Source organism: Cyclopterus lumpus, chromosome 16 (assembly GCF_009769545.1).
Source record: "Cyclopterus lumpus isolate fCycLum1 chromosome 16, fCycLum1.pri, whole genome shotgun sequence".
Classification (NCBI taxonomy): domain Eukaryota; kingdom Metazoa; phylum Chordata; class Actinopteri; order Perciformes; family Cyclopteridae; genus Cyclopterus; species Cyclopterus lumpus.
Genome location: NC_046981.1, coordinates 6439875 through 6467463, shown reverse-complemented (window position 1 = coordinate 6467463; position 27589 = coordinate 6439875). Strand labels below are relative to the sequence as shown.

The 27589-nt window shown below is 39.5% G+C and overlaps 1 protein-coding gene across 2 annotated transcripts in view; it reads left to right on the top strand.

The window, feature by feature from the left end:
• cdkal1 (CDK5 regulatory subunit associated protein 1-like 1) overlaps nt 1-27589 on the top strand; it is a 200884-nt gene that overhangs the window by 93538 nt on the left and 79757 nt on the right. For both annotated transcript variants that reach the window (XM_034553378.1, XM_034553379.1), the window contains 2 exons: nt 15602-15768; nt 24817-24962. In XM_034553378.1, the coding sequence (XP_034409269.1) occupies nt 15602-15768; nt 24817-24962 (313 nt within the window). The remainder of the gene's footprint in view (nt 1-15601; nt 15769-24816; nt 24963-27589) is intronic.

The following is a 27589-nucleotide window of genomic DNA, read 5'->3' as shown; positions in this document are numbered from 1 at the left end:
CCTTTCCCAAGCTGTGAAGCACACTGCTGCTCTGTTGCCTGCAGACCAACTTACTCTTGTGTAATTCACAAAAGATACTAAATAAATGTTTAATACATGTTTGTGGTTGTTGCTGCGCAAAATAGTCAATATTTGTAGTTACTTCCCCTCAAAGAAACAACTTCCACAATGATTTTTGAGGTCCCCCTTTCAAAACCCCGAACCAGTTAATAGATACAAAATACAATAACACATTTCAGATGTGTTTTTTATATTGTTTTTCCACATTGTTACATCATATTCAGTGGAAAAAAGGGACATGATGTTTGACTCAAGTCAGGGTTACAGAGTGTATCACTGCTGTATATCTTAAGCAGCTCATTATGTTCTGTATATACCGAGTTTCTTCCTATTTTTCCTTCCCATATTATTATTTTCTTTTATCTGTTTTTATTTCTCCTGCCGTCCTATCTTTCTGCACTGCTTCTTTGATTGTGTTTAACATTTAAAAGTGTTGTACTCCTTTTAAAAACAAGGATTAGGCCGTATTTCCTTTGAGTTACTTTTCTGAGCTACAAAAATATTTCAGTTAAGTGTTTTTTACATGTAATTTTCATATCACAAGGAACACAAAGGAAGCCTTTGGTCTCAGCTCTGACTGGTTCATAACCAGTAACTCACTTGTTTTCATAAGCCCCAATGGGTCAGGATACACACACACACACATGCACACACACGCACACACACACCGGTGTAAAGGGAGAAAAAAAAGCTACTAAAGTGGCTCAAGTCTTCAAGTTGTCTGCTTTGAAGTCTAGACTTGGAGCTTGGGAGGCTGGAGGAGGAGAGATTAATTGGTCCATTTAATCTACACAGTCCCTTGTTTGAACCCTTTCAGCTTTTTGGCAGCGTCACAAAACAAATGCCCTTTAGATACCTGCGGGATTAAAGTTTCTGCCATGTGGCATATTTTGTGTACTGTGGATTTCCGCAAAGACTGATTTGGATCAGCAAGAGGTAGATGATAAAAGTAGGGTATTCGGCGGTTTGCAGTACCAAAGTATGATGACTCTCCGAGTGTGTTTCTCATGGCAATCCACGTATCCACAACGGAATGCTCTTGTCTCTTCTTTCCGAGCAATATGTGTCTCATAGCACATTTGTCAGATTGCCAGAGGCCCTGCTTATCCAATATTGACTCCGTTTTTGGTCTCCAACAACTCCTGAGGGAAATATCTGTCCAGTCACTAACTTGGTTTGTCCACTGTTTGGTGATGGGCAGGTAGCGCATGTCACCTTTTTGCTGAAAACCGTTGCCTACTGCATCTGGAAAACGACGCTGATTAGAGCGGATGAATAAAAAAAAAAAGGCCTTTAAAAAGTCGGTCATGCATGACTCCCAGAGGTTCCCATCAAACCTTAGGCAGACTACATGTATATCGACTCTTAGTTCACATTATACCTATTTAACAAAAGGAGCAAGGTTTTAACATGTTTTCCAGAGCCGCTTCCCTCAGTGAAGAGACATCCTGTCTTTTGAGTCGCTGTGTACGGTCAACAGACACATTTAAAACATTTCTAATCATATGTGTACATTTGTTTCAAACACAGTTCATTTCATTTTGATACCTATAATAGTCTGGCATTCTAGCAAAGGGTGAACTCATTCTCTCTGTTCTATTTATTATTAGAAATTTTTTTTTTAGGTACTTGCTTCCCATCTTTTACCACACATACATCCACTTAACACAGACATCCCCATTAATTGGTTATTCTACCTGTAATTAACTTGAACCTCACATCAATGTTGTTATCACCACTACTCATTACCTGTGAAAGAGAGAGGAATCAAATGAGGGAGACTAATGAAAGCATGACCGGTGAGACTGGAGGATGAGAAGGAAACGGCAGTTGTACATTGTTAAAATATGTTTTGATTGAATCCCAATATGCAGCCTATTCTTTATTTAAAGCTCTATTGAGCTCAAAAGGCCTTGAGAAGACAGAGAAATGGGAAGTCAAAGAAATATAGAATACAGCTTTACTGCTGTCCACCTGTGATCGGCTCACCCAACACTCGTGTCAATGCCGCCTCTGAACCGGGCCGATGTCCTCCACTGATGGCGTTAATAACAGTGGCAGCACAGCAGCGTGCTTCTTTTACTCCAGACTGGTGGTTGTCAGTAAACAAATGTTATATCCTCATACAGACGGAAGACTGGAACATGTTTCTGAATTACTGATTTGAACTTAGAATCCAGCACACTGGGATTTGGAGTAAGAACCTTGTTACGAAGTGTGATCCCAAGTGGCTTGGTCATGGTCCAGTGTCCACAAGTGATCATTTATTTACAGTGCCACAAAAGATATAAACAAAACAAACAGTGAACCTGGCTTAACTGAATACTCTTGGTTTCACCCAAGGTCTAAACTAGCTTCTTTCTATTTCCGCCCCTACAAACGCCTCCTGTTCAATCACCCTAATCAATCTTGTACTGCAAACCAACAGACATGCAACAATGTCGGGCTGTATATCTAGAAAAAAGACACCCACGTCGTCTGATAAAACTGTGCGGTGTTTGTGCGTGCCAGCTTTGTGTTTGTGTGTTTGTCCCCTTGTGGTATATATTTTGATACCATCAGGGGGTCTCTTCACACCCCCCGTAGGAACCAGTTCTCACATAGTGGACCACCCGTGGCCACAGCCACGAGCCCCTGGTGTTGGTTGACACAAAAGGGCTACAGGGGGGGACAGCTGATGCACGCGCACAAACTCACACAAACACATACGCACACCAACGGACAGATATTTTGCAAATGCTGGAATCTACTGTCCTCTAGTAAATGCTCCCTCTAACTGCTTCAGGTTGTACTTGGCATTGCCCCTTGACAATCAACCGTTGTTTTGTCCCTCAACAGTCTACAAATACTAATTCATCTCACACACAACTAGCAGTGCACTTAAATGCATATTTAATCTCCGTTATGTGTTTGCACGTGTGTCGAGATGATAAGTGTAAGTAATACTTGTTTTCGTTTTAAAAGGGCATGCAAATTAATTTTCCGTGTGGACATGGCATTGTTTGAGTCTTGTATCTCCCTCCTTAAAAAACAATTCATGAATATGATGTGCTTTATTCAGTACGTTTTGAACATATTCATTTGGCAACGTGATGATGGCAAGTCAACAACGCTATTACCAAGAATATTGGAGGCAGCAGCACGCCTTTACGTTTGCCTTTCATTATATATTCAAATTATGAAATTGACTGCTTTCTGGAAATATTTTAAGTGGACAATGTTCATCAATGTGTTTTTATTTTTTGCACTACATGATGGGACCAAGGAGCAAAAAGTCTCTTTTGTAAAACTTAGACTCCATCTGATAAAAAAACATGTTTTAGTTGGAAGCTGCATTCATTTCTACCGCTTCAAGCTGTGCACTTGTTTTCAAACTGTACTAGTTTAAAAGTTTGGGTTTTAGAGTTTGTTTCTGAAGACCTGTGATATTTAAATCTTACATTACAATATGATCTGCATCCAATATGCTATCGAAATAATGAGGCCGTGCCTACTCCGTGTGTTTATTTTGTCTGCAGTGTTATCAGATGGCAAGCTCACGCACAATATGTAAATGCAGTAAGTGGGTGGGGAGCTGGCGTTGTCAGCCATACCAAGCAGGTGTAGGGTTACTACATATGCTACTCTACAGCCTGGATTTACTTTTACTTTGATGGGAAAGAGAAACAACAAATATTTTACCAGGCCTGAGCTGAAGATGAAGAACACTTAATTTTCCATTCTAAAAGTCCCAATCTGGACACTGTCCAAAAAAGGTTCAACTTCTTGATACTATGCCCCAGAATAGAGTTGGCGGGGTGAATAAAGTCGAAGAAGTTTTTGATTTCCGTATTGATTTGAAGTGAAATGGTGAGTTCACAGCATGAGTGCATGGCCGAACAATCCAGTGTGATGTGAGGCGGTTTAGTCAAAGAAAATGCCAGCGATGAGTCGCTCATTGACTCATTACATTAGATTGTTTCTATGTTAGAACAATTATTTCATCTACAGTTTATTTATTTGTTTGCCCAGACCCCCTCGCTCCCGTTAGATCTGCTGAAGCTTGTGCTGTCTCTTTTTATTTCCTCAGAAACCTGCAAAATGTCCTTACTGATGTGTGAGGTAAAGACATCATTTTGGATTATGTTTCTATGTCTTAACATGTTTTAAATATTTGTTTGGTCTACCATTTTGTGTGGACTATATGATTTGGGTTGGATAGTTTTGTCCAGCATTAAGAATTTTAAGCAGTTTTGTTTATGATGCAACATTGACAAGATGGACACGATTGACAGGAGAGTTCACAGATGGAGTAAAGCAGAAAAATACTCCAACTGAAAAACACAGAGCCTGAATAGAGAACGTAAACGGCTGCAGTCGATGACTAAACAATCAGAAGTAAAGTATAGAGGTATGGAAAGAGAAAGAGAAATATGGAGGGACATGTCTTCTTCTGCATGTCTACTTCTTTCTGTTTTCCTCTTGCTGAAGTGTAGCATTTAGCTTTTGTGACTATATTCATCATCTCATCAAATATTGGGGCAGCAAAAATGATTGATTCACAACTATTTTTTACTGTAATGTCTTGTCCAAAGAGAGCCAGTTTGTAGTTTGTTTGTTTGTTTGACTTGAGAAACATTTAGCCATTTTACAAGAATTTGACATACATTTTTTATTAACAGAGCTATTAGGGAAAAGCAAAACTAAGTTTGCTTATATGAACAGTAATATGTAGGAAATAGAGCTGCACAATTAATCAAAATTTGATCTAATTTGCCATATGGCCTACTGCAATTTTCAAATCACAGGAGGCAGAGTATTTGTTGAAGGCGAAATACGTGTTGGAATAACCCCTTTGAATTAAATTGTGTGTGTGTGTGTGTGTGTGTGTGTGTGTGTGTGTGTGTGTGTGTTTGGGGGGGTGAGTGAGACTCCGCTGACACTTTTCTCTCTATAGCCTCAGTGAATGTCACTCCCGGTCTTCAGCTGAAGAAGCTGTTGAGCGCTTCTGCCTGACTGGATAGCTGTCGCCACATCTGTCACTTTGCAGAGAACCCTGTGCCTGATTCCGTCCGACCCACATTGCCTGTGTGTGTGTGTGTGTGTGTGTGTGTGTGTGTGTGTGTGTGTGTTTGGGGCAGAACTCCGCTTTGCTGTCAAACCCCCGTGACCAGCAGCTCCACCTTTCCAAGTGCGTTACGTTGCTCTTCAGCTTTTCATTTCTGCAGTAGTAGCTTTAACTGTCACCAGAGATCCATCCGATATCCAGCTTCTTGTTCATACCTGCGTTCCTCTTCATGAGAGGGAGACAGAGAGGAGGAGGATCTTGTTGTCTGTCACTCACTGAAGCTGATTGTTAATGAGCATACATTTCTGTACCGCACCTTTTAAGGAACTGTGGCCATGTTAAGGTACCTGAGAGTGACATACGTTCCACCTATTGTGACTTTATATATATATATATATGTGTATGCTGTAACTTATCAATGATGGACCTGAACTACAAGTATTTTACATTTGAAATGAGAGTTGTATTTAGTTTGGCAAGATCTGGGATAACTCGAGTATTGTGCAGGTCTTAATCCAAGTGTTTTGAGACAACAATCAGTTCTTTACTCGTGACCTGTGATTTCGCCTGATGTGTCCCCACAGTGTGTTTGTCAGAGTGTTGTTGCTATGTGCCGTGGGAGAGGACCAGAAGAGGTGAAAAGAGGACGGATGGGCAGATTGGGATCAGTGTCCCTGCACGTTCTCTATCTGTTCCTTTGCTTGTTAACTTGGTAAACAAACCAGTCATTAGTCTAAAGCTTTATTGCACAAAATATGCCAGATGTGCCACATAAAAAAAATACTAATATGTACATAATAAGATAATGTTTACAGTGCCACTGACTAATTTAAGACGCACAACGTGCAATTAAATTTGCAAATTTACAAATACGGTTATGCACAAACACAATATATCATAGGTTCACTCTCTAAATTAATTAATACACACACGCAGGCAGGGCGTGTTTAAAGTTCGTCCGGGCTTTCTACAGTAACGAATTCCTTAGACACAAGCACGCACACACACACACACACACACACACACACACACACACACACACACACACACACACACACACACACACACACACACACACACACACACACACACACACACACACACACACACACACAGGCTAAATGAATTAACAAACACAAACAGGATGCCTGCTGGTGGGTCATGAATATATTAGCATAAATACTGACCAGACATGTTATTATTTATCAAATTAGTGGTTGCACGAGCCAGTGCATGCAGATACACACATACACACACACACACACACACACAAAGAAATTAGGTCAACAGCCATGAATTAGGGAGGGTTAAACCTTATTATGTCTGATTAATAACACAACCAAAGTATGTGTGTCTACGTGAGAATATTTGGGATCATACATTATTGTGTGTGTGTGTGTGTGTGTGTGTGTCTACCGCCTTGACTTCTTTGACAGCTTGTATATTAACTCTGATATTAACCATTACCAACTCAATGACTTTTTAATAGTAACTCATTTCCATATGTAATCTCAGTGTTGAGACGAGTGTGTATGTGCGTGCGTGTGTAATGCCCTTAGTGCCTTGCAGTTCTTGGGGTCTCTGAAGCATACAGGAAAATGAGATCTGCCCCTTATAGCACCCCCCCCCTCCTCCCACACTGTCTCAACCTCCCTGTCCTCTAATCCACGCACCCAATCAGCCATCCATCTTCCCCTCGGCTCAACTCATGTGCTTTTAATGACGCACAGTACAAGTTAATTATCTTGATAGACGTACACTCTGTCAAACCTCAAGACAGTATGAATAATCCCTATTTGATAGACATCCCCTGCTTCATACAATAATATAATTTGCAGTAACATACTGAGAGATTGTCTTTTTTTACATTTTAATAAGCGCGGAAAAGCTTTGATTAATCAGTAGATTGACAGGTGACAAATTTGATTATCAATTAAACCTTGAAGTCATTTATCATTTGCAGGTGACATCCTTTCAAATGTGCCAGTTTGCTAAATATTCACTTTCAACTCGGGGACAATTGACATGAACAAACCATTTATCAACAGATGAATTTGACCTATCGTGTCCACTGCCTCTTTTACTTCACTCCCCTGTTTAATTGCAGCCATAGTTTAAGTGACACTAATGAGAATTTTTTTGTTAATGAAAGCGTATAACAAGGCCGGTTAAATTGCTCAAAAAGATCAATAATAATAAATATTCTTTTGGGGATGTAGTTTTGTGTCACAGATTTGCATGCACAGGTAAATGCATTCAGCTCAGCAGTAGCCCTACACAGTTATGCTCATGCAGTCACATTTATATATATTCCAAGCATCCAATTTATAGACCTGCCTGCTTTGTTCAGGGTGGCAGGGGCTGGAGTCCATCCCAGTATGCACTGTGAGAGTCAGGCCATCATGTGGACACAAACCCATGCTAACTATGAAACGACACATGACTAATCAGTGGGCCACACCGCCTGCTTTTAAAATGGGTACAAATTAAACTCCTGTACTATTAATGGATCTTGTTTGTTTTTTTGCACATTAAACACGACTTACTGAAAAGTCAGGGTACACGCACTCTGAATGTCTTGTGTTTTGTTGGACTTGAGTCACGGCAAGGAAAATAAGTTTGGACCCTTTTTTCCGCCAAATGTTGGCAAAGTTTAATATTTGTGAAAATTTCCCATGTAAATACAAGTGGAATCTGTATTTACACTTCAGCAACGCAGGCAATCCATTCTTTATTTGAAACTGGATTTCTGCAAACACATCATAATACATACTCATGTAATCTATATTACAGAAAGTTAGTCAGACACTGGCTACAAAAACAGTGCATTCCCTACAGATCCCTGTTTTTCTCTTATATGCAGCAGTCCGTCTGCCTTGGAAGCTTCACAAGATGCACACACACACACACACACACACACACACACACAGACACACAGAAAAGATGAAAGAGGGGATATAACTTATCTCCCAATTATTCCCTACACATTCATACACATATATATATATATATATATATATATATATATATATATATATATATATATATATATATATATATATATATATATATTACACACATGGTACATGGGGGCCCTCTGCCAATTACTGTTGATTCATCCATACAATATGTCTGACCTATATATGCCATGGCATGTTTTTGTTATGTACCACGTACATTAAATGTGCGAGTATATACGCACTCACATACAAGCTTTGATGTATCCAGGCATCCCATTTCATGCACAGAAGGTCATGACTGTCGTTCAGAAACTTTATGAAAGTAGGTTAAAACTGATATGATGTTGTTTAAGGAATTGTGTAGGCTGCGTGTACGTCCACGACTGTGCATGCGCTCAGACAATATGCATGTGCGTATCGATGTCCATGCACACATGCATGTATTTAGTGTAAACATGCCTGGGAGAGGACATTTGCATATATACCACTGTGTGTGTTGGGTTAATCCGAGAGGATGATGCTACCTGCCAAGACGCCCACGCACCACATCAACAGTTGTTGCTCTAAATTAAGCTGCTTAATTATTGCAATTAAACTCTGTGTGTGGTGTTTGTTCGTGGGTTATAGTGTGCAAACGTGTGAGTGTGTGTGTCGGGGATTGAAGGAGGACTTGTGTGTATATGTTTATTGATGTGTGTGTGTTATTTCCTACATGCTTGTGGATAAAAGCAGCAAGATATTTCACTGAGAGCTGTTGAATACAATTATAAAGAAAAATGTTAATCTTTATATAATGTCTTCATATTGGACAACCTTTCTTTATTCTTTTGTCATCAAATGTCAGTCACATGTCATGCATGGATTGCCGGTATTACAATGAAAACACCAGTGCAAACCATGTTCTCGTTCAACCATCCTTTCAGTAAACCTCTCAATGGTAGTTGTTGAAAATATAGCAACATTTGATGCTGGCAAATGATTGATTGCTTTCTTAATAAAATAAGTAGTTATTCCAACACATGGAGAAATTATTCAAATGCCATGCACTATTTCGGTCTCCCTCTGTTTCTCCCAACCAACCGTATCTCCTCTTGATCCATACAGATATTAATTTAGCCGTTGTAGACACCGTCCCGTGTCTTTGACTGTCTTGTGGTGTGCGGGAGGTTTACTGTGAAGGCAGAACGCCAGAGGGGATTGGCTGATGGCAGGACAGGGGAGGGACTAACGTGGTTGAAGGTCAGACAGGCCTTCGAGTCAGTGACTACGACAGTGTTGTTATACAAAGTAATATGTAGATGAGCTATACATGTATATATATGTATATATGTGAGTGTGTATGTATGTAGGGTAAAGTTTAATAGATTACAGATTAATGCACATGAAGATGATCCTATTATACTGCATTATATCCTTATTTTCTATGACACAAAGCAACACATAGTTGAGCAGTTGTATACATTAAGATGCAATGATGCATGAGGGGTTCATATTAGAGGCAGCAGCTGCATATCCAAACTATCATTTTAAAGTCTACTAACAATCCAATACACTTTAAATGACCAATATTGTAGTACTGCACATTTTTCAAGACACTTAAAGGACATGAAAGTTAAAATACCAACAACAGTTTATGTAGATAAGCTTGAACCCTGCTTAAACTGTTCCCCTCGCTCTCTCTTCTACATGCATGTACTGTAACATACTAAGCCATGTGTTGACTTGTGTTATGGAAAATGGGGTTTAAATGCAGTTTAATAGGATCATCTAATCTATAATCTGTTAAACCTTATAGCCTGTGGCAGCCAATCAAAATGTATAACATGTCAAAGAGATTAAGATAAAAATGAAGACTGAACCCGATGTGTAGAATGTTGATAGTAAGTCGGGTTACTTGCAATGTGTGAATTCATGAACACAATCCACATACAGGGCGGATTTAAGCCCAAACACACATGCACGGAAACACATGCCACTAAACATCCACTAATCCAGAATAATAGTATTGCATGTTTGGGGTATAGGCGCATACATGATGGGGTATTGAAAAGTCAGTCCTAAAGAAAAGCGTTAAAACATGGTGGAAACATCGAGCGCTTTCTGTGAAACTGTAAAATGGAGACAACACTCAATAGATCCCACAGTCGTCCCATGTTTTTCATCCGCTGCTACATTATGCCAAATCATAACATTGTTAATGAAGTTTGCTTACCGAGGTTACAGAGGTTCACAAAACAATGTAAGTGATGCGTACCACTGGGCGATCTCCTAAATCTCTTTGGTTCTTTTGTCAACCTTCCTTTTAAAAACATAGTGACCTTGATCTTTCAGAATAAGATCTATATTGAAGTTATTATTTCAGAAGTTAGAACAATTGTGAAAAGTGAGGGTATTTCCACCCAGCGAATTAGTAAATTATGTTGCCACGTATCATATCATACAGTAATACATATAACAGATATAACAATCAAACTGGATTTAAAGTCGTTTTTCATTTTAATGTCCAGTCTGGTATTTAGTATGAAAAAACAAACTACATTTACAGATTGTAAAGCCCTCTGAGGCCAATTTGTGATATTGGGCTATACAAAATAAACTGAATTGAATTGAACAAACATCCTATAACATATTCAGCTAGCTTGAATGTCTTTTATATAAGTGTATGTGTCTATGTGTGCATGTACAGTATGTGCTACTGAAGGAATCAGAGCCAGAATGTACCAACTAATGGAAACAAGCATGGCATGAATCTGTGTGGTCATGGTGTGCTACTTGTGTGTCTCATTTATAATTTAAGACCCTTTTTCCATTTCAACAGTAGCTTTTACTAAAGCTCCCAATCACCTGAATCAATTGGTTCTGTTATGCTTCTTCAAAGCGACCACTTCAAAGACCTCATCTCTTTTCTCCTCCCACTCTTCCCATTCTGTTATCCAGAGGTGGAGCGGAGACACAGGGCCATGAGACATTATATGTGTAAACAGTATAATAATATATCGAGGTCTGCCACAGTATGTGCCAGTGCGATATTGAGCACTGCAGTTTATAGTCAACCGGGAAACGATAATGGTAATAATGAACTCATGCAAACTATCATTTTTTGACTCAACTTTAAATTGACATATAATTGCATCTCACAAGGTAGACATGACTGAATTCAGGTCTTTAAAAGGACAACTAGAAAATACAATAATGAGTATCCCACTTTCTTGTTAAGTAATTTTGTGAATTCCAAATTGGTCAGACTTAACTGGATTAGTGGACATAACCAACGCACACTGAGGCCACCAGTTTTCTTTCCTTTTTCATTTATTTCGTTTTTTTTTGGGATCCTTGGTTTGCTTTTTGACTTATGAACGTGAACAAGACAATTAAGAGTGGCACCATTTGAAATGGTAAAACAAACTTAATTCATCATTGTAGGCAGGCAACGGATTCACCACACTCAAAATGTTGTACCGGTTCAAGTTGGAGACCTCGCATAGGAAGACCTGTGGACGCGCACATAAACACACCGCAAACAAACGTTTGGCAGAGAGTTGGAGTGATGATTGTTTGATATATGTGTCTGGCACTTGTCAAACATGCCAACGGTGTTATTCTCGGACAAAGACAAATGCAGCTTAGACGTACACACAGCTGTTGCCTCTTGTGTGTGCTCCCCTCCCTTCCTAACTCCTAACCCATGAAGAGTCCCACACCTAAAGGCTCAAACCACAAGCAGCGCAGGTTCCACTCTTTATTTTTCTATATTCATCATTAATGTTTTCCTGTCCTGCCCGCTTTCCATCTGCCGTTTTGAACACTCCTCCCTGTGCTGTGTGTTTGCACTGCTGTGTCAGGCTTCAGTGAATGTTAATAGCTTTTAGGGAAAGTATCCTGCTCTCCACCCTTGTTTACAACTGCTCCGACATCAAACTTCATTATAAGGTCACATGGGAAAAACGGTTTAGGGGAAGGGTTTGTTATTGCAAGCGGAGTGGAAACTTGCCGAGGTCATTTCGAAAGAAACAACTTTTAATGCTTCGCTTTATGACAGTAACGACACATTATCAATGTTCAGGTGATATCAAGATGTTAAAATTCTCCTTAAATTGTCTGGGTTTGACATCAGGGTCAGAGGTCAGGGCCAGGTACAGAATAGCACCTATTAAACGGGTACATATTCAGTGTCTTGCTTGCTCAAGGATACGTTTACAGGCCACGTACTCCCTATTTACTAGGCCACCTTGAATTAAATAGAATCCCACATTGAACACATTAGGTTTTCATAATATGGTGTTTGGTCCACCATTAGGCTTTCTATGTTGGTTAAATGACCTTCATTCGCCATAAAATGATTCCAATTTAAAGCCCAATAATAAAAGCAAAAGTATGTTGTCGTGCATTATCAGATTTAAACACTTCTCTCTGCATTATACTCCTGTGGTGATGAGGTTTTTTTGTGGTAATCTCTCTACTGTGCGCATACCAAAAGCCAGAGGAAGCATCTGTGTAGTGTGTGTCAGAGCAGATAGAGAAGAGAGAGCATTTCCTGATTAAAAAGGGCCACCTTCTCGCTCCTCTCTTTTTGGCCAACAATAACACCATTGGCACACCTAATGCAAAAGGGACAGAGCAGCAGGCCAAAGGGGTACATTACTGGGCAGGCCATTGAGTTTATCTGATCTACGTATGATGATGGCCTTGAGTAAACACCTGAGGCTTTTCCGAAGCGTCACCCTGTTCAACACATAATTAACACAGGATTCACAAGATGCATTTCATAGCACAGCACACCAGCTTGCTGGGTTGGCAGCATTATGTGTGTGGAATCGCAGGAATGTTGTTTTGGAAGGAACCAATTTAGCTCCAATGCCACTTTAATGCTGGTCTGGCCCTGTGTTCAGAGACCTATTGGCCAATATTATTCTAGGACAGAGCTGTGACATAGAAAGTGATGCTGCTGGTGTAGTGGGTGTAGGAATACATTCACTCCCAGAATGCCGATGATGCAGGCACGGGTTAGACCTTGGCAGCCGAATTGGTATAATTCAGTCCAAACATGCTGACATATGCTGCCCTGGGAATTTGCTGTCACCACCCTCCTTCGGGCTAAAAACATGAAAACAATTTGGCACAGTAGCAAATCAGCCATGGTATAAATGTTGCTAAACAGAGACACACTTTCATAATAAATCAAAGACAGCTGATGATGGCATGTCTCCTCAAAGAGCGTGACCTCCAGTGAAGCTCTTAAGTTGCCAACAGTTGACGGCTAGCTCCTATTGCTAAAACAGAGCCTACATTGTAAGTCAAATAAATTGAATGAGCAAATAATTGATAATAAACAAAAAGAACCATTGAATAATAAGGCTATTACTTATAGTATTAGAGCAAGGTGGACTATCCTTTTGAGTAATTGCACACTGACGCAAATGAAAATAATATCCTGAATGTGTTCTTGTATAGTGTGCGTTAGTCCTCCGATCTGATCACGTGTGATTGATCGATGGTTTTAATGGTGCTTTTAGACGTGGCTGACTCCAGAAATCATTAGTGCATCCTAATGTCAATGATGATGAGCTTTGGAAACTCTTTGACTCTGGACAATTATACTGTCATCATCTTCAATCTATTTGGCCTATGCATGTCTTTAAAACACAGTTCTACTTTCTCTCACTTGCACGCACACAGACAGACACGCACACACACACACACACACACACACACACACACACACACACACACACACACACACACACAAACTGTCCAATTAGCCAAACACCATCTTTACTCTGAATGACCACATGCATCTCTCTGTCTGTCTCTGCACCGCTAACGATAATGAAGGTTGTGTGGTTTTCTGTGTGTATCTATGCGTCTGTGTGTACCCCTGCAAGTGCAAATGCATTTGTGTGTGCCTGCATGATATGATATGTCGTAGCACGTAGCTTAAGCAGACACTCAACCATTTCCAGACCTACAGCCAAATGACAGTTAGATCATTAAGCTCTAGCAGCGAGCGTTGCTCTAATTTAGCATGAAGCCGGTAGATCGTCTCCTCGTGCTGTATGTGACCTTCACACTGCATGTTTAAAGGACTGGTATTTTTAATACTTGTCAGTGACTGTCTGGGTTCTGCCAAAGCCTTGGAGCATTTAGGCAATGACAACAAGAGACTCCTAAAGGTAATTAATTGATAATCCTTGAGAGAATCTGCTGTGATGTTGGGGGAGGTAGGGCCTGGCCAATGTGGTAAAAACATGATAAAATGTCCCATATTGATCAATCTGTCCTCAGGGTGGAACCTGGTAATATGTTTAAAGAGTCTTCTGATAGTAGCTGAAACCTGAAAGAAATCTGGGTTCATTATCAGTAAAAAAAGAATAGATTACTTTAAAACATTGGAACAATAAATATAAAAGATGTTTTCTACAAGATATGAGTTAGGTTTTTATAAGTGCTTACACTCAAATGAAATATAAATGATTACAGTTTGTAACCGTTTATGTTCCAAAGGCAGGAAACTATAACGGCGACAGAGCAGTCACCTCCGTGACATTGGAGCAGTTTAAAAGTGTTTAACGTCCTGAAAAGTAGCTCCAGTTGGATCGATTGTTGACAAAACAAAGCTTACTTTACTGTAGGAGTGTTGTGATCCCGTGTTATTGAATTGGTTAAAATCATCTTTAAACAATACAAGGCCTGGACAGAGAACTCTGCCTCAGGCGGTCAGTTTGGGATGAAATAAGCATAGTGATCTTGAAGTATTTTGCATGCAAGTTGAATGTAGAAAGCTGTGTTGTCGAACCCGATTATAGTGACTATCAAAACAGAGGTCTGAATTAAATAGCTCCCCAGGTATCGGTCTACAGGCTTTCCACAGTAAAAATAAGTAATAAATGTAATCATAGCTGGAGTAAGAGTCAACAATGCCCTCTTTGGTATTGTAGCTCATGGGGAGACTGGTCGTCCCGTAACCACAAGGTACCCGGTTCGATCCCCCCTCTCCCCGTAGTTGCATGTCGAAGTGTCCGTGATCAAGACACTGAATCCCCAGTTGCTCCCGAGCTCTTCACTGCTCCTTAATAACTAAGGACGGGTCGAATGCAGAGAAGAATTTCCCCACAGGGATAAATAAAAGTGTACTTTTCTTTTCTTTTTTTCTAGGGGGTATACACCAGTCACCATAATAAGACGGACATGTCTTAGTATCTGCATGCGTGTAGAATATTTTTTGAAATTATATGATTGCTTGGTTGAAAGTACGTGTTGAACTTCCCTGGAGCGGTTTGTGTGCTGTTGGCCCTCATGCTCACTTCCCAGTTACTTTTTCTACCGGAAACATAGGACGCATAAGTAGTTAAATGAGTGATACTCCAGCATGTGGGAACTATTTCCCATTTATTTGGGAAAAGCATACTGTATGAGAAATCTTCTACTGATTATCGATGAGAACACAATGTCATATTAGTTGACAAATACGATTTGCCAAACTGCTGAGCATTGATTAAAGTTTAAATTTGTAATTGTTGTCTTTGTCTGTTTCCAGAGGGAGTGTGTGAGATCTGGTTGACCAGTGAAGACACAGGAGCTTACGGTAGAGACATAGGGACAGACCTGCCCACTCTGCTGTGGAGGTTGGTGGAGGAGATTCCTGATGGAGCCATGCTGAGGCTGGGTATGACCAACCCACCATATATCCTGGAACACCTGGAGGTATGCACAGTACACGGCCACCCGCTTCCCCAACACATCATCAAAGATAATAATACATCACTGATAAAATCCAACTCATATGGGCACTCCTGAGGGTTTCCTTTTCATTGTTTAGTTTTTGTCCCTGTAGTCTCTTGTACTATTGTACTATCCCTTTCTGGGAACAAATAATATTGCTTTGCCTAGATTTAATAAACTAAATGCCTTTCTGTTTTGCTTACCAAGCAGTTTAGCTGCAGCGCTCATACTCCATTCATTAGTGCAGTTCATTCTCTTCTCTCCCTAATGAGTCAATTAAGGACCATTGTATCCTCTTTAGCAACCTCATTTTATCAGTCATTATTGTTTTCCCTAATGGAACAATGGACATTGTTATCCCTTCTCTCATTTTCTTTCTACCACTCTCTGTGGAAGAGCGTGGTCCATGTCTGTATATATTTTTCTTTATTAATTGTTTCTGGAAGTGTTAGGTTGACAACATATTATAACATGTTATCATTATTTTGGACTATAATTGGTAAATCGGTCTCTCTGCAGTCTTTCTATTTTCAAGACCAAATCAATTTGGATAGCAGGGAATAAAGGAAACTGAATGATAGAATAGTACATTGAGGACAGAGGAGATTCTGTACAAATTATTCCATGGTCCTCCACGACCATAACCACATGTTTGTAAAGAAACTATTGTTTGCCGTAACTTAAAATGGGATGCTGAGTGCTTAGTGGAGTGGTATACCTCAGGGTTCTTTCTCCAAGGAAGAGGCCAGGAACCACACTTTCATTTCCGAGCAGCCACATAGAAGCTCATTTTGAGGAGAAAGTCTCTTTGTTGAAGCACTAAAAGTGCTGCGTCTCAAAGCAAAGTTTGCCCAATTCTCTGTCTCCTTTTTTATCCCACTGGAGTTTGCAAGCCCGACTTTACATTATTTAATGGCCACATTCATCTCCTCCTACTGGAGCTTTTCTAGAGTAATAATCCAACTTTGAAACAGCATACACAGTTTTTGTATGCCTGCACATTGGTATCTAAAGGTGTCATACGCTGGTTATGGCTGGATACTAACAGAGAGAAAGAGAATAATTTAAATTGCATGTGTAAGCAGGTGAAACTGGTAACTTTTAACTTCACTTTTATTTTGTAGTTATATTATGTAAGTCTATATACCTCTAATATTTATCTATATTCACTACTAAATAATAAGTAGTGAATTGTATGGAACTGCGCTGGCGTTTTGGTTATGACCCGGGTTGAACATTTGTCTGTGCTGCGTATCTACTCTATCTCTTATATCTTTGGTGTGGTGAGGTATTAAAGTTGTGGAAAGGCCGAAATATTTTGTTTGCCACCTACGTCAGCAATAGTGCTCTTAATTTGTACATTTAAAGTGGCAACTCAAGAGGTTACATAGAAAAGGGTAATTACAATAAAGGAGTGACATTGGAATGGGGAGATTTTAGGTCATAGTGATGAAAACATAATTTAGGGATATTTCTGGTTTATTTATTAACACTTATTTTAAACCACCCATTACAGCTTATTACAGCACATTATTGTGTTGGTCTATTAGCATTCCCAGTCTGATTACCAAGGAAACATGGTTGGATGGAATAGAGGAGGCAGGACATATGAGGGCTGAAATATGATGACGGTAACCTAGAAAACTACAACGCAACTTTTTTTGTAAAAAAAAAAAAAAAAGCCACAACATATGTACTTTTGGATCAAACAATCAAGGAAGATTGGAGATGGAATGAAATGAGGGCAGAAAAAAAAAAAATGGGGATGAAGGCCCGGGGATAGAGATGAGGGCTAAAAAGGAGTGGGAAAGTGCTGTGGGAAGCAGCAATGGAGGTTGTAATTAACCAGGGGTTAATGGAGGTGGCTAATTGTCCCCCACATGTATAGGTAGGCTTTCTGCTTGGCTACATTACAATTAAAAAAACCACCCTCCTAATGATAGGGAATAACAATTAACTGATAATTAGAAATATACTAGGACGACACACTACATTGTAACTGTGTGTGTGTGTGTGTGTGTGTGTGTGTGTGTGTGTGTGTGTGTGTGTGTGTGTGTTCAAGAATCATTTCATATGCTACCGGCCTTTTCATTGTTAATGTCCATTGAATTGAATTGTATCTTCTTTTTTTTGCTTTAATTCCTCAGTCAATTAACCTACATAAGGAAAGATAAGAGTGCTCTTCTTTAACTTATCATTGTCATGTGTGGCTCCTGCCCCCCATTTACCCTTTATGCTCTTCTATCTCTTCACTCCTCCCCTGCCAGCCCCTCTCCACACTCTAGTCCTACTTACTGTAACTTTCAATATACGTTCAATGATTGTTAACACGTAACAGAGAAACTTGACAGAATTTGTTCTCACTCTTCCTTGAGTCTCAATTCTCATTAGTTTTTGTTCTCTATCTCTCTCTCTCTCTCTGATCATTGCTTTTACTTCCTTTTCTCCTTCCAGTTCTTTATTTTCTGTAATTTGACATTTTCTTCTCGTTCTTCTTTTTTCCTCTTCCCTCACCTTTAAACTCCTCTCACGGTGGCAGCAATCACAGCAATAACAATGGTGTGATGATGATTAGGCCACATCTTTGAAGTAGATTCATCTCTCATCCTTAAGTAAAGGCCAAATTATGTCCTGCTGTCTATTCTTTCGAATAACAGCAGCGCTTATGAAAGAGCATCACACTAAATGGCTGTGATTGAAGCTCCACTTCCCTCTGGAAGATCACCTCCTCTCACACATTTCCACTCAGATCAACACTTTCGCAGCATCTCCCTCTGTCACACAGGAACACACGATTCCTTCCTATTTGCGGCCTCGACAGCCTCATAGCACCATTTGCTGATTGGAGCGGTTAAAGGCACAATCGCTTCTCATGGGCCACTTGTCTCTGGCATTTTAGTTGATTGCATCATGCCGTCAGTGGCCATTTTTACTTGAGTTGCTGCAAGTAAGAATGTCTCGAACAATGTTACTTTTTTTTTTTGTTTTCCATTTTTTCTCTTCAGACTGTATATTTGTAACTCAGCATTTAAAAAAAAAAATCTGTCTATCTATTTGTCTGCTTGTCCATCCATCTGTCATCTGTCAATACATGGCCAAGCTGCTGTCAAAAGAACTGTAACATGGGTCATTCTACCGCTTAAAGTGCACGTGCGTGTACGCGCGTGCGTGCGCGTGTGTGATTGAATCTAGCATGCTAGCAGACTCAGTAAATGAGGTGTGAAAGTAGCCTCCTCATACGCAGCAATCAGTCAGGCTGCGATGAATGAAATTGCAGTTGTCCATTAACCATCGTCCACAGAGCTCATTCCAGTTGGACTAGAGGTGCAGTCGACATGCCGGTCACGACTCTCCACAGTCGGCTCCGTTTGACACTGAAGTGTTGCAAGCTAAGCGGGATTTGACGTAACATTTTTCACAGCGATATCTTTTCACAATGGTTAAATCCCAAATAGGACTTTAAATATACAGTTGGAGAACACAAAATGTGTATGCGTCTTTGTTGCTCATCCGTTGGTTTTCATCTGGGTGCCAAGAAAATGTTAAGCGAATTCAAAATGTAATTTTTCAGAATCGCAAAATGATCATTGTGTGACATGGCAATGGACAGCATCAGTAATTATTTTTTTTTTTTCCACATCTTCTTTGTTTGTTTTTAGCTTTTCATTTCATTATTTATTTATTTCCCCCCATTTAGTCATTAACTGCCCATAGACGGTGAGAGACGGTGAGTGACTGTTCTCAGTTCGATGAAGCCGCGCCTTGAGAAGGTTGATAACCTACCAAATACCCGTAACCAAGCGAAAAAACGCCATCCTCTGGCTGATATCTTTCATAGCCAAGATCCAAGCTTACACACACACACACAAAAACACACACACACACAATCTCTCACCTTCACACTCAGATGTGCACACAAGCACAGCTGTATGGGCACACGCTTAGACACGCCCTCTCAGACCATTTTCCTTTTAATGAAGCCTTGGGGAGCCTCTTCACATTAGAGGCCTAATGTAGCATTCTGTGAGGGACCCGGTACCAAATGGATGCTCATAGTTAAGCTGTTCTGATGTCCCCCTAAATTGTGAGTCCTGACTTACTCCACTACATTTTATTTTCTGAATTATCAGGATAAATTTTGACTCCTGACGGATGGAGATTTACATGCTGGCTGCCTATGATGTTTGTTATTGCTTTTTCTGTTTTAATAATAAAAAAAATTAAAAAAAGATTAAGATGCCAACAATGGCAATGGAGTTAACTGAATTATCTGCAATCTGTTAATGTAATCCACAGCTGCAGGAAACATGCTGTCTATATGGTGGTTTTGTGCATTTTTGTTTTCCAACATGAACTGAAAACAAACTTTGACACAGTTATTAACATGCGGGGACACTATGAAAAACACACAGCTGCTTATTACTATGGTATTGTATTTCTCTGTAGCTAACAACAGATGATACACACAGCACGAATGCAGTGTGACATTCAGATCCTACACATTCACTTAATTCCCCCCTACAGTGCAATGCATAGATTCCATTTGTACTGTGTGAGGGACTCGGTCGACTCCACAGGGAAAATCAAGTGCAGCCTGAAATGTTTGAAATGTTTAATACCATTGGGAGCTCAGTTTGTCTGTCTGCTGCTGAATACTCTTCTCGCTGACTGTGGCACACACAAAGGGACCTGACTTATTATCCTGGGAACGGCTGGTAGCATCATTTTCTCTGCAGACTCCCCTGGGTGAACCCTGCTAATACTCTGCATGTTTGGCTTTGTGTCTATGTCTCTGAGTGTGTGTGTGAATCCAGTCGGGTGCTACTTATTCTGGGGTTGCCTTTTTAAATGTTCACTTGAACCAGACTGTAATCATTTCTGTTTGAGTGTTTGCACTCATTGAAATCCATCTGTGTTTGAGATATTATATTGCACTCACCAATGTGTCCTTATATAGGGATAGGATAGCGTACAGTATGTCCCATATACCAATATTGACAGCTATTTATCTTTAAGCTCATTGGAATTGATGCATGCCACTTCAAAACACGATCACCATTTTCAAATGTGAAAACATCACACGTATCAAGTAAAACAACGACTGTTCCCCCAACAAGAATTACTACTTCATGTTGTCGTTTTTGCACCACACATTTAATAGACTAAGTACAATACAGTTTTAATATTAGCGTTTACAGAGGCAACACAATAAATACTCTTTTGTTTCCTTTTACTACAATATTGTTGGGTGACATCCCTGCTTAATACTGTACAGGCAGTTATTAGCAACAAACAGACATCTTAATCCAGACAAATCAGCAGTTGCCCCTCGACCAGTTCAGACAACCTCTTTAGGGAGGCTCGGTCACAATTTGAATTTACATTTTCTTTATCCACAGTCCACCTCCAACGCAAGTACAGGGGATGAAACTCACACATAGAACACTTGCATAGAAAACAAAAACAGGAGAAGGTCGTAACTGATGAGCAGAAAAGGGATGACAGAGCAGAGACAAATAGACCAAATCTTCACACAGAATATTCCAAAGGAATTAAGAAGGGAGTGAAAGGGTGTTATTCATCATTGAGGCTGCTTGGAACTAAACCATCTTTATCTGGTCTTCGCTCGCTCTCGTTCCATTTGTGTGGGTTTTCTTTTTATGGTCATATCTGATTTTAGGGGTAGATATTGGACCATTTGAGCTACGCCAGTTAAGATATATCCTTTCTGGTTCATGTGTTTATCTGAGCTGATCAACCAGAGATGAAAAGATTTTCTGTTTGTGTGAACGGGAGAGAGGGGCCTGCAAAGGGAAGGAGAAAGTAGCAATGATAGTGAGAAACTATAGTATACTGCTTTACACGGTCAAGTCTGATAAAAAAAAAAATATATATAAAATATAAAAAAAACACTTGCATCATTTCTTGATTGATTTGTTAAAGCTTGTTGAATCCTACTTTGAGCTGGATAGTTAATCCATCCAGGAGCCAAGGCATTAAAGCAACACTTTAATTTTTGCCACCGGGCATTGCTGAGCGATATCTTCAGCGCGGCATCATTTTCACACTTCAGACCCACTAAACAGTCTGCAAGCAGCAGTCAGACATTGAAAAGGCCTCAACTCCACAGGGATCGGTGACAAGAGAGATTGATATCAGTGTACTGTATAATCATTGGAGGATGGGATTCTCTCTGTCAGAGATACAGATAAATGGCTTCTGTGAATGAAAAGTCCTCCCCTTTTTATAGATGAATCTCAAGTTGCTATCAGCAGTACCCTGCAACTCAACCTAGCATGCCATCTGTTGAGACCCCATTCACCCTCGCAACACACACACATACACACACACACACATGATTGCACACTCACAATCTGTGGGCTCTGCTGCAGTCATTGGGGAGTTATCATTGTTAGTGAACCTAATGAGACTGGAACAGCATACTACTATTTGTAATAACACTGCACACGGATATATACTGAAAGGCGGGGCAAAGAAACTTTGTTTCACTACCAGAAAACTCAAAGAGCTTTGGATCAAAATGCATTTTAAATTTACAGATACGGATATCCTGTATAGTCACACGCACATATACAGTAACAAAACATAACACTGAGAAAATAGAAAAAAGTTATTCAAGTTGTTCGTTGAGCAGGTCATATGGAGAATCAGAAGCCTGGAGTATGGCCCTATCTTAATGTACCTATTGTAATATGCACATAATTATGATCAATCAGACCTCGCTGGTAGCTAATAGACGTGTGTGATAAGGATGGAGCACCGTATTACCAAATCAGGTCTGTTCAATGTACTAGGATGAAATATCAACTATGTTATTAATGATAAGTGCAGACTTGAATAGTTCAAGTGCTCACTTTAAGGCTTATAGCACACTGTTTCAATGGTAAAAAGGTTCAAACGTTTTGAAAAGGCACATGCAAATAAAAGTTATCCACAGTATATGGCGAAAACCTCACAGACCTTTGGTTTTGTGGTTTTGAAGACTCAAAGGCTTTGCACAATAATAATAAGTACACTCAATAAATCACCGGAAAAAGTAGAAGAATTCAGTAAAACAACACATTGGCACAAAATCACTCTCCCACCATTTTACAGATGAAAGCATCTACAGTAAAACACATTATTCTTTCTATCACACACACACACACACACACACACACACACACACACACACACACACACACACACACACACACACACACACATGCAGCAAGCTGATTCCTGTCACCAATCAAGGTCCATTTTCAAACCAAATTAATTCTTTCTAATTTGGAGCTTCTAGTGGTCACCCCCTGTGGTGCACTGCAACTGAGCTGTGTGTGTGTGTGTGTGTGTGTGTGTGTGTGTGTGTGTGTGTGTGTGTGTGTGTGTGTGTGTGTGTGTGTGTGTGTGTGTGTGTGTGTGTGTGTGTGTGTGTGTGTGTGTGTGTGTGTGTGTGTGTGTGTGTGTGTGTGTGTGTGTGTGTGTGTGTGTGTGTGTGTGTGTGTGTGTGTGTGTGTGTGTGTGTTTGCGTGTGTGTGTGTGTGTTTGCGTGTGTGTGTGTTTGCGTGTGCACGCATTCATATCCTTTCGTGCCTGTATATGAAGTAGGGAACATTCTACAATAGATCTGAAATTGAGAGGACAGACTGCAATCAGAATTTCCTTGTAGGAAATCATTAAATCATTTCTTCCTCTCCTTTTCTCTTTCTTGTGGTGATTAGCATGCTGATTGCATCCATCAAAAAAAAATCTGACATCTGTGGTCTCTTAAGTTCTTTTGCTGATGATAAAGAAAAACAAACAAAACCCCACCTCAACTCCAGATTTGGCCTGCCAAAAGTATCCCTGCTGTAGTGTGTTCTATGTAAACACATGGAACAAGAGGAAAGGCAATTGTTCCACTTCATAACTTCACCTCCAACACGCATTGAGTTGAGGTCAATATGTTAAGATTAGCATTTTTTTCATTTGTTAAAACCGTCTTTCTGTATTATAGAAACTGCATGTATTATGTTGAGCGTGCACTTTGGAAACAGAGAGAGGTATCTAGTGGCCAGGAAGAGTTTTATTATTATTGTATGAATTATAGACTTAATGTTTATTTCTTGCTTCCCCTCACTTTTTTGATCTGGGATGTAGGCCTCCATGCTTCAGTAAAAAGCTCTTGACTTTTCAGACATAAAGAACCCCTACTAGTTCAGCCTTGACTCATCGGATTTTTGGATCTAGTGGCCACACAATTATTCTCAGATATGCTTTTCTTTTATTTCTCCAATAAAAGGGACATGGAAAATAAGAGAAAGGGGGGGGATGTATAGAAGATCTGGAGTGAACAGAGACCATGAATAGGCAGGAAAGTGAATGGAGCCTTTATTTTATTCAAAGCTAGCAGCTACCATTCATCACTGTGATTTCAGTTTGCATTGACTATACATTAGAGTCACATAAAATACATAGTTAACTTTTTTACAAAACTCATGGCTAACAGGCAGCAATATACTATTTTAAGACAGTAGAAATCGTTGTAGTATAAGTTAGTGATGATACAAAAATGTCAGCTTTCCCAAAGTGAGTTTGACTTATTTCCACTGTTCCATATTGATAGTTATGCAGTAGTTTCATTAAGATTAGTGTTTACAGGCCGTCAGTGTTGTGCAGGTGGTAGAAGGTTTGAATATGTATCGACCCATTTGACTTTTCTCTGCACTTCTATATGATGCAAGTTGTTAGTAGAAAGCCTGGCAACATGTGTATGTTGGTGATGTAGATGTAACTACATTAAAGTGGCCTTGTCTCTTTCTGTTTTCACTCTTTTTATTTTAACAGATGAGCAACAGTTGTTCTGACTTACAAATGTAACATGTAGACACACTCACATGTACAGTGTTCACCCATATTGCCTTTCCTCTGAAACATCTAACCCTTCTATATATATATATATATATATATATATATATATATATATATATATATATATATATATATATATATATATATATATTCTTTCTCTCCCCTCTGTCTCATTAGGAGATGGCTAAGATATTGAATCATCCACACGTCTATGCCTTCCTTCATGTTCCCGTCCAATCGGCCTCGGACAGCGTCCTGATGGACATGAAGAGAGAGTATTGCGTCGACGACTTCAAAAAAGTGGTGGACTTCCTCAAAGAGAGGTAAGACAAGATATGGAGTCCTAATTGGCTCATAATGCTGCAGCGTGTCCTCATGACACCGTGTTGGTCTTCTTTCACTTCATTCATTTAGCCTACCTTTTTGAATAACCTTTACAAAAAGTCAAATTATTACTCTGTGTGTGTGTGTGACTACATCTATGAACTTTGAAATGGCGATGAGTGGGTGCCTGTATCTCTGAGTTCTTAATAACAGCTCAGAGGTGTTTATTTGGAGGATTGCTCTCTTTTATTCTCTTTGGTTCACTTTACGGGTGAGATATGAGTGAATTTTTCATTAAATTAATGTTTTAATTTTAATTATATGCAATGTTCCTTATATTGCTCCTGCTGTCATGTGTATATCACATAGAGCAAATGCAAGCTTTATCAAACTATGAAAACAAGCTTTTAGCTGCAGTAAAGTTGACAAATACTGCAGTGATGTGTTCTTCTCTAAACTTTTCTAATCTTTTTGGCTGCAGTCTTTTCCTCTTTGTCACTTCTCATTCCTCAGGACATTGCTTTGCAAGGTTACATATTTCAAACATTGAATTATTAGACAAATTGAAAGAGAACTGACTGTAGCACCGTTTGAATATTTGAGCCTTGATTCCTGACACACTTTGTGTTTAAGCTATGTTCTTACAAAAACATACACACACGTGGAGCGGAACATCTGCATTCCTGATATGGATAAAGCACAACTGAAAGTTGAACATAACGCATGGATCTGACCTCTGACAAAGTACAAAAGAGGAGAAATTATGCACACTTAATATTGTACTGTATGAAAGATAATCTGACATGGAATTTGAGTATGAATAATTATGGGAGTGCACGTCACGGGTGGTGAATGAATATTGAATTGATGCTATGATAATACGTTATGAAGAGATTCATATTGAAATGAGATTCAAGGCAGAAAGGCCTTGGATCTCTAGGTATTGTTGTTTGATTTAGAAGAAAGATCTTCATGTATGCAATGGTATATAAAAGCATGTAATTGCTTTTGCCAGATGATGATCTTTTATCCTTTTGATATAAATGACACAAATCATGTTTTGAGATTAGTACAGTATAAGGTATTTATGCCACATTTGATTATTATAACAGAGACGGTGAGGGAGACAGAGATGGTACTTGTTTTAGGAACATAGTCAAATTACAGTATAGATATGAAATCCCATTAATATCCAGATAACCTCATTCAGCCCAATGGATACTGGTTAATAATCCAGTGTGCTTTCTGTTTCTGCTGTTAGCCTGTGTGTGTGTGTGTGTGTGTGTGTGTGTGTGTGTGTGTGTGTGTGTGTGTGTGTGTGTGTGTGTGTGTGTGTGTGTGTGTGTGTGTGTGTGTGTGTGTGTGTGTGTGTGTGTGTGTGTGTGTGTGTGTGTGTGTGTGTGTGTGTGTGTGTGTGTGTGTGTGTGTGTGTGTGTATATATATATATGCCTAATGTAGGTTGTCAGCCTTGTATGTGTATATATATATATATATATATATATATATATATACATATAAAACCAGTTTGGTACATTCCTAAAAAGAAGGAATATTCTGGCAAGCTCAGCAACACCACAAAAGGCCCAGAAGACCATGGAAGACATGTGCAGTAGACGTAGCATAAATACTGAAGAACAGGAAGGCCGGATTAGACTTTGACAGTTTTAGATGACAGTTCTTTGGAAGATGAAACCAAGATTAATTTAGGCCAGAATGATGGGAAGAGAAAAGCGTCGAGAAGGAAAGTAACCACATCGCCTGGTTAACATGGTGGAGGCAGTGCTGTGGCACGGGCCTGTATGGCTGCCAATGGAACTGGGTCACTAGTGTTCATTGATGATGTCACAGCTGATAGAAGTATCAGGATGAGTGTTGAGGTGTTTAGGGCTTTACTATCTACTCAGATTCAGCCAAATGCTGCAAAACTGATTGGACGGCACTTCTCAGTAAATATGCATAATGACCCAAAACATACTGTGAAAACAGCCCAAGATCTTCCCTAAGGCAAAGAAATGGACTATTCTTCAATGGCCAAGCCAGTCACCTGATCTCAACCCAAGTGAGCATGCTTTTCATTTACTTCAGATACAAGTGAAGTGCAGTAAAGGCCTTGCAAAGCATCTCGAGGAAGGAAACTCAGCGCTTAGTGACGACTTTGGGTGTAAGACTTCAGGTAATCATTGACTGCAAAGGAGTTTCCTCCAAGTATTCAAAATGATCATTATACTCACTATTATGTTAGTTTGTCCAATTACTTCTCAACGATTGATAATGTGGAGGTCTACACTTCAGCCGCATATTGACTGCTTTATTTTAAATCCATTGCAGTCGTGTTAATAGGCATTATTTGAACATTTGAAAAATGTTGTCAGTCCAAATACTTATGGCCCTGACTGTATACATACATATATATATATATATATATATATATATATATATATATATATATATGTATATATATATGTATAATGTCTGTATTTTGATGTTGCAGATTAAAGTCATGTTGTTAACATTGTTTGGCTGAGATGTACTGCAGCAATCAATAGATTTCATGTAACCGCTTTATGTAGGTCAACATTCAAGCCATAGGCTTAAATAGTGTGTGTGTGTGTGTGTGTGTGTGTG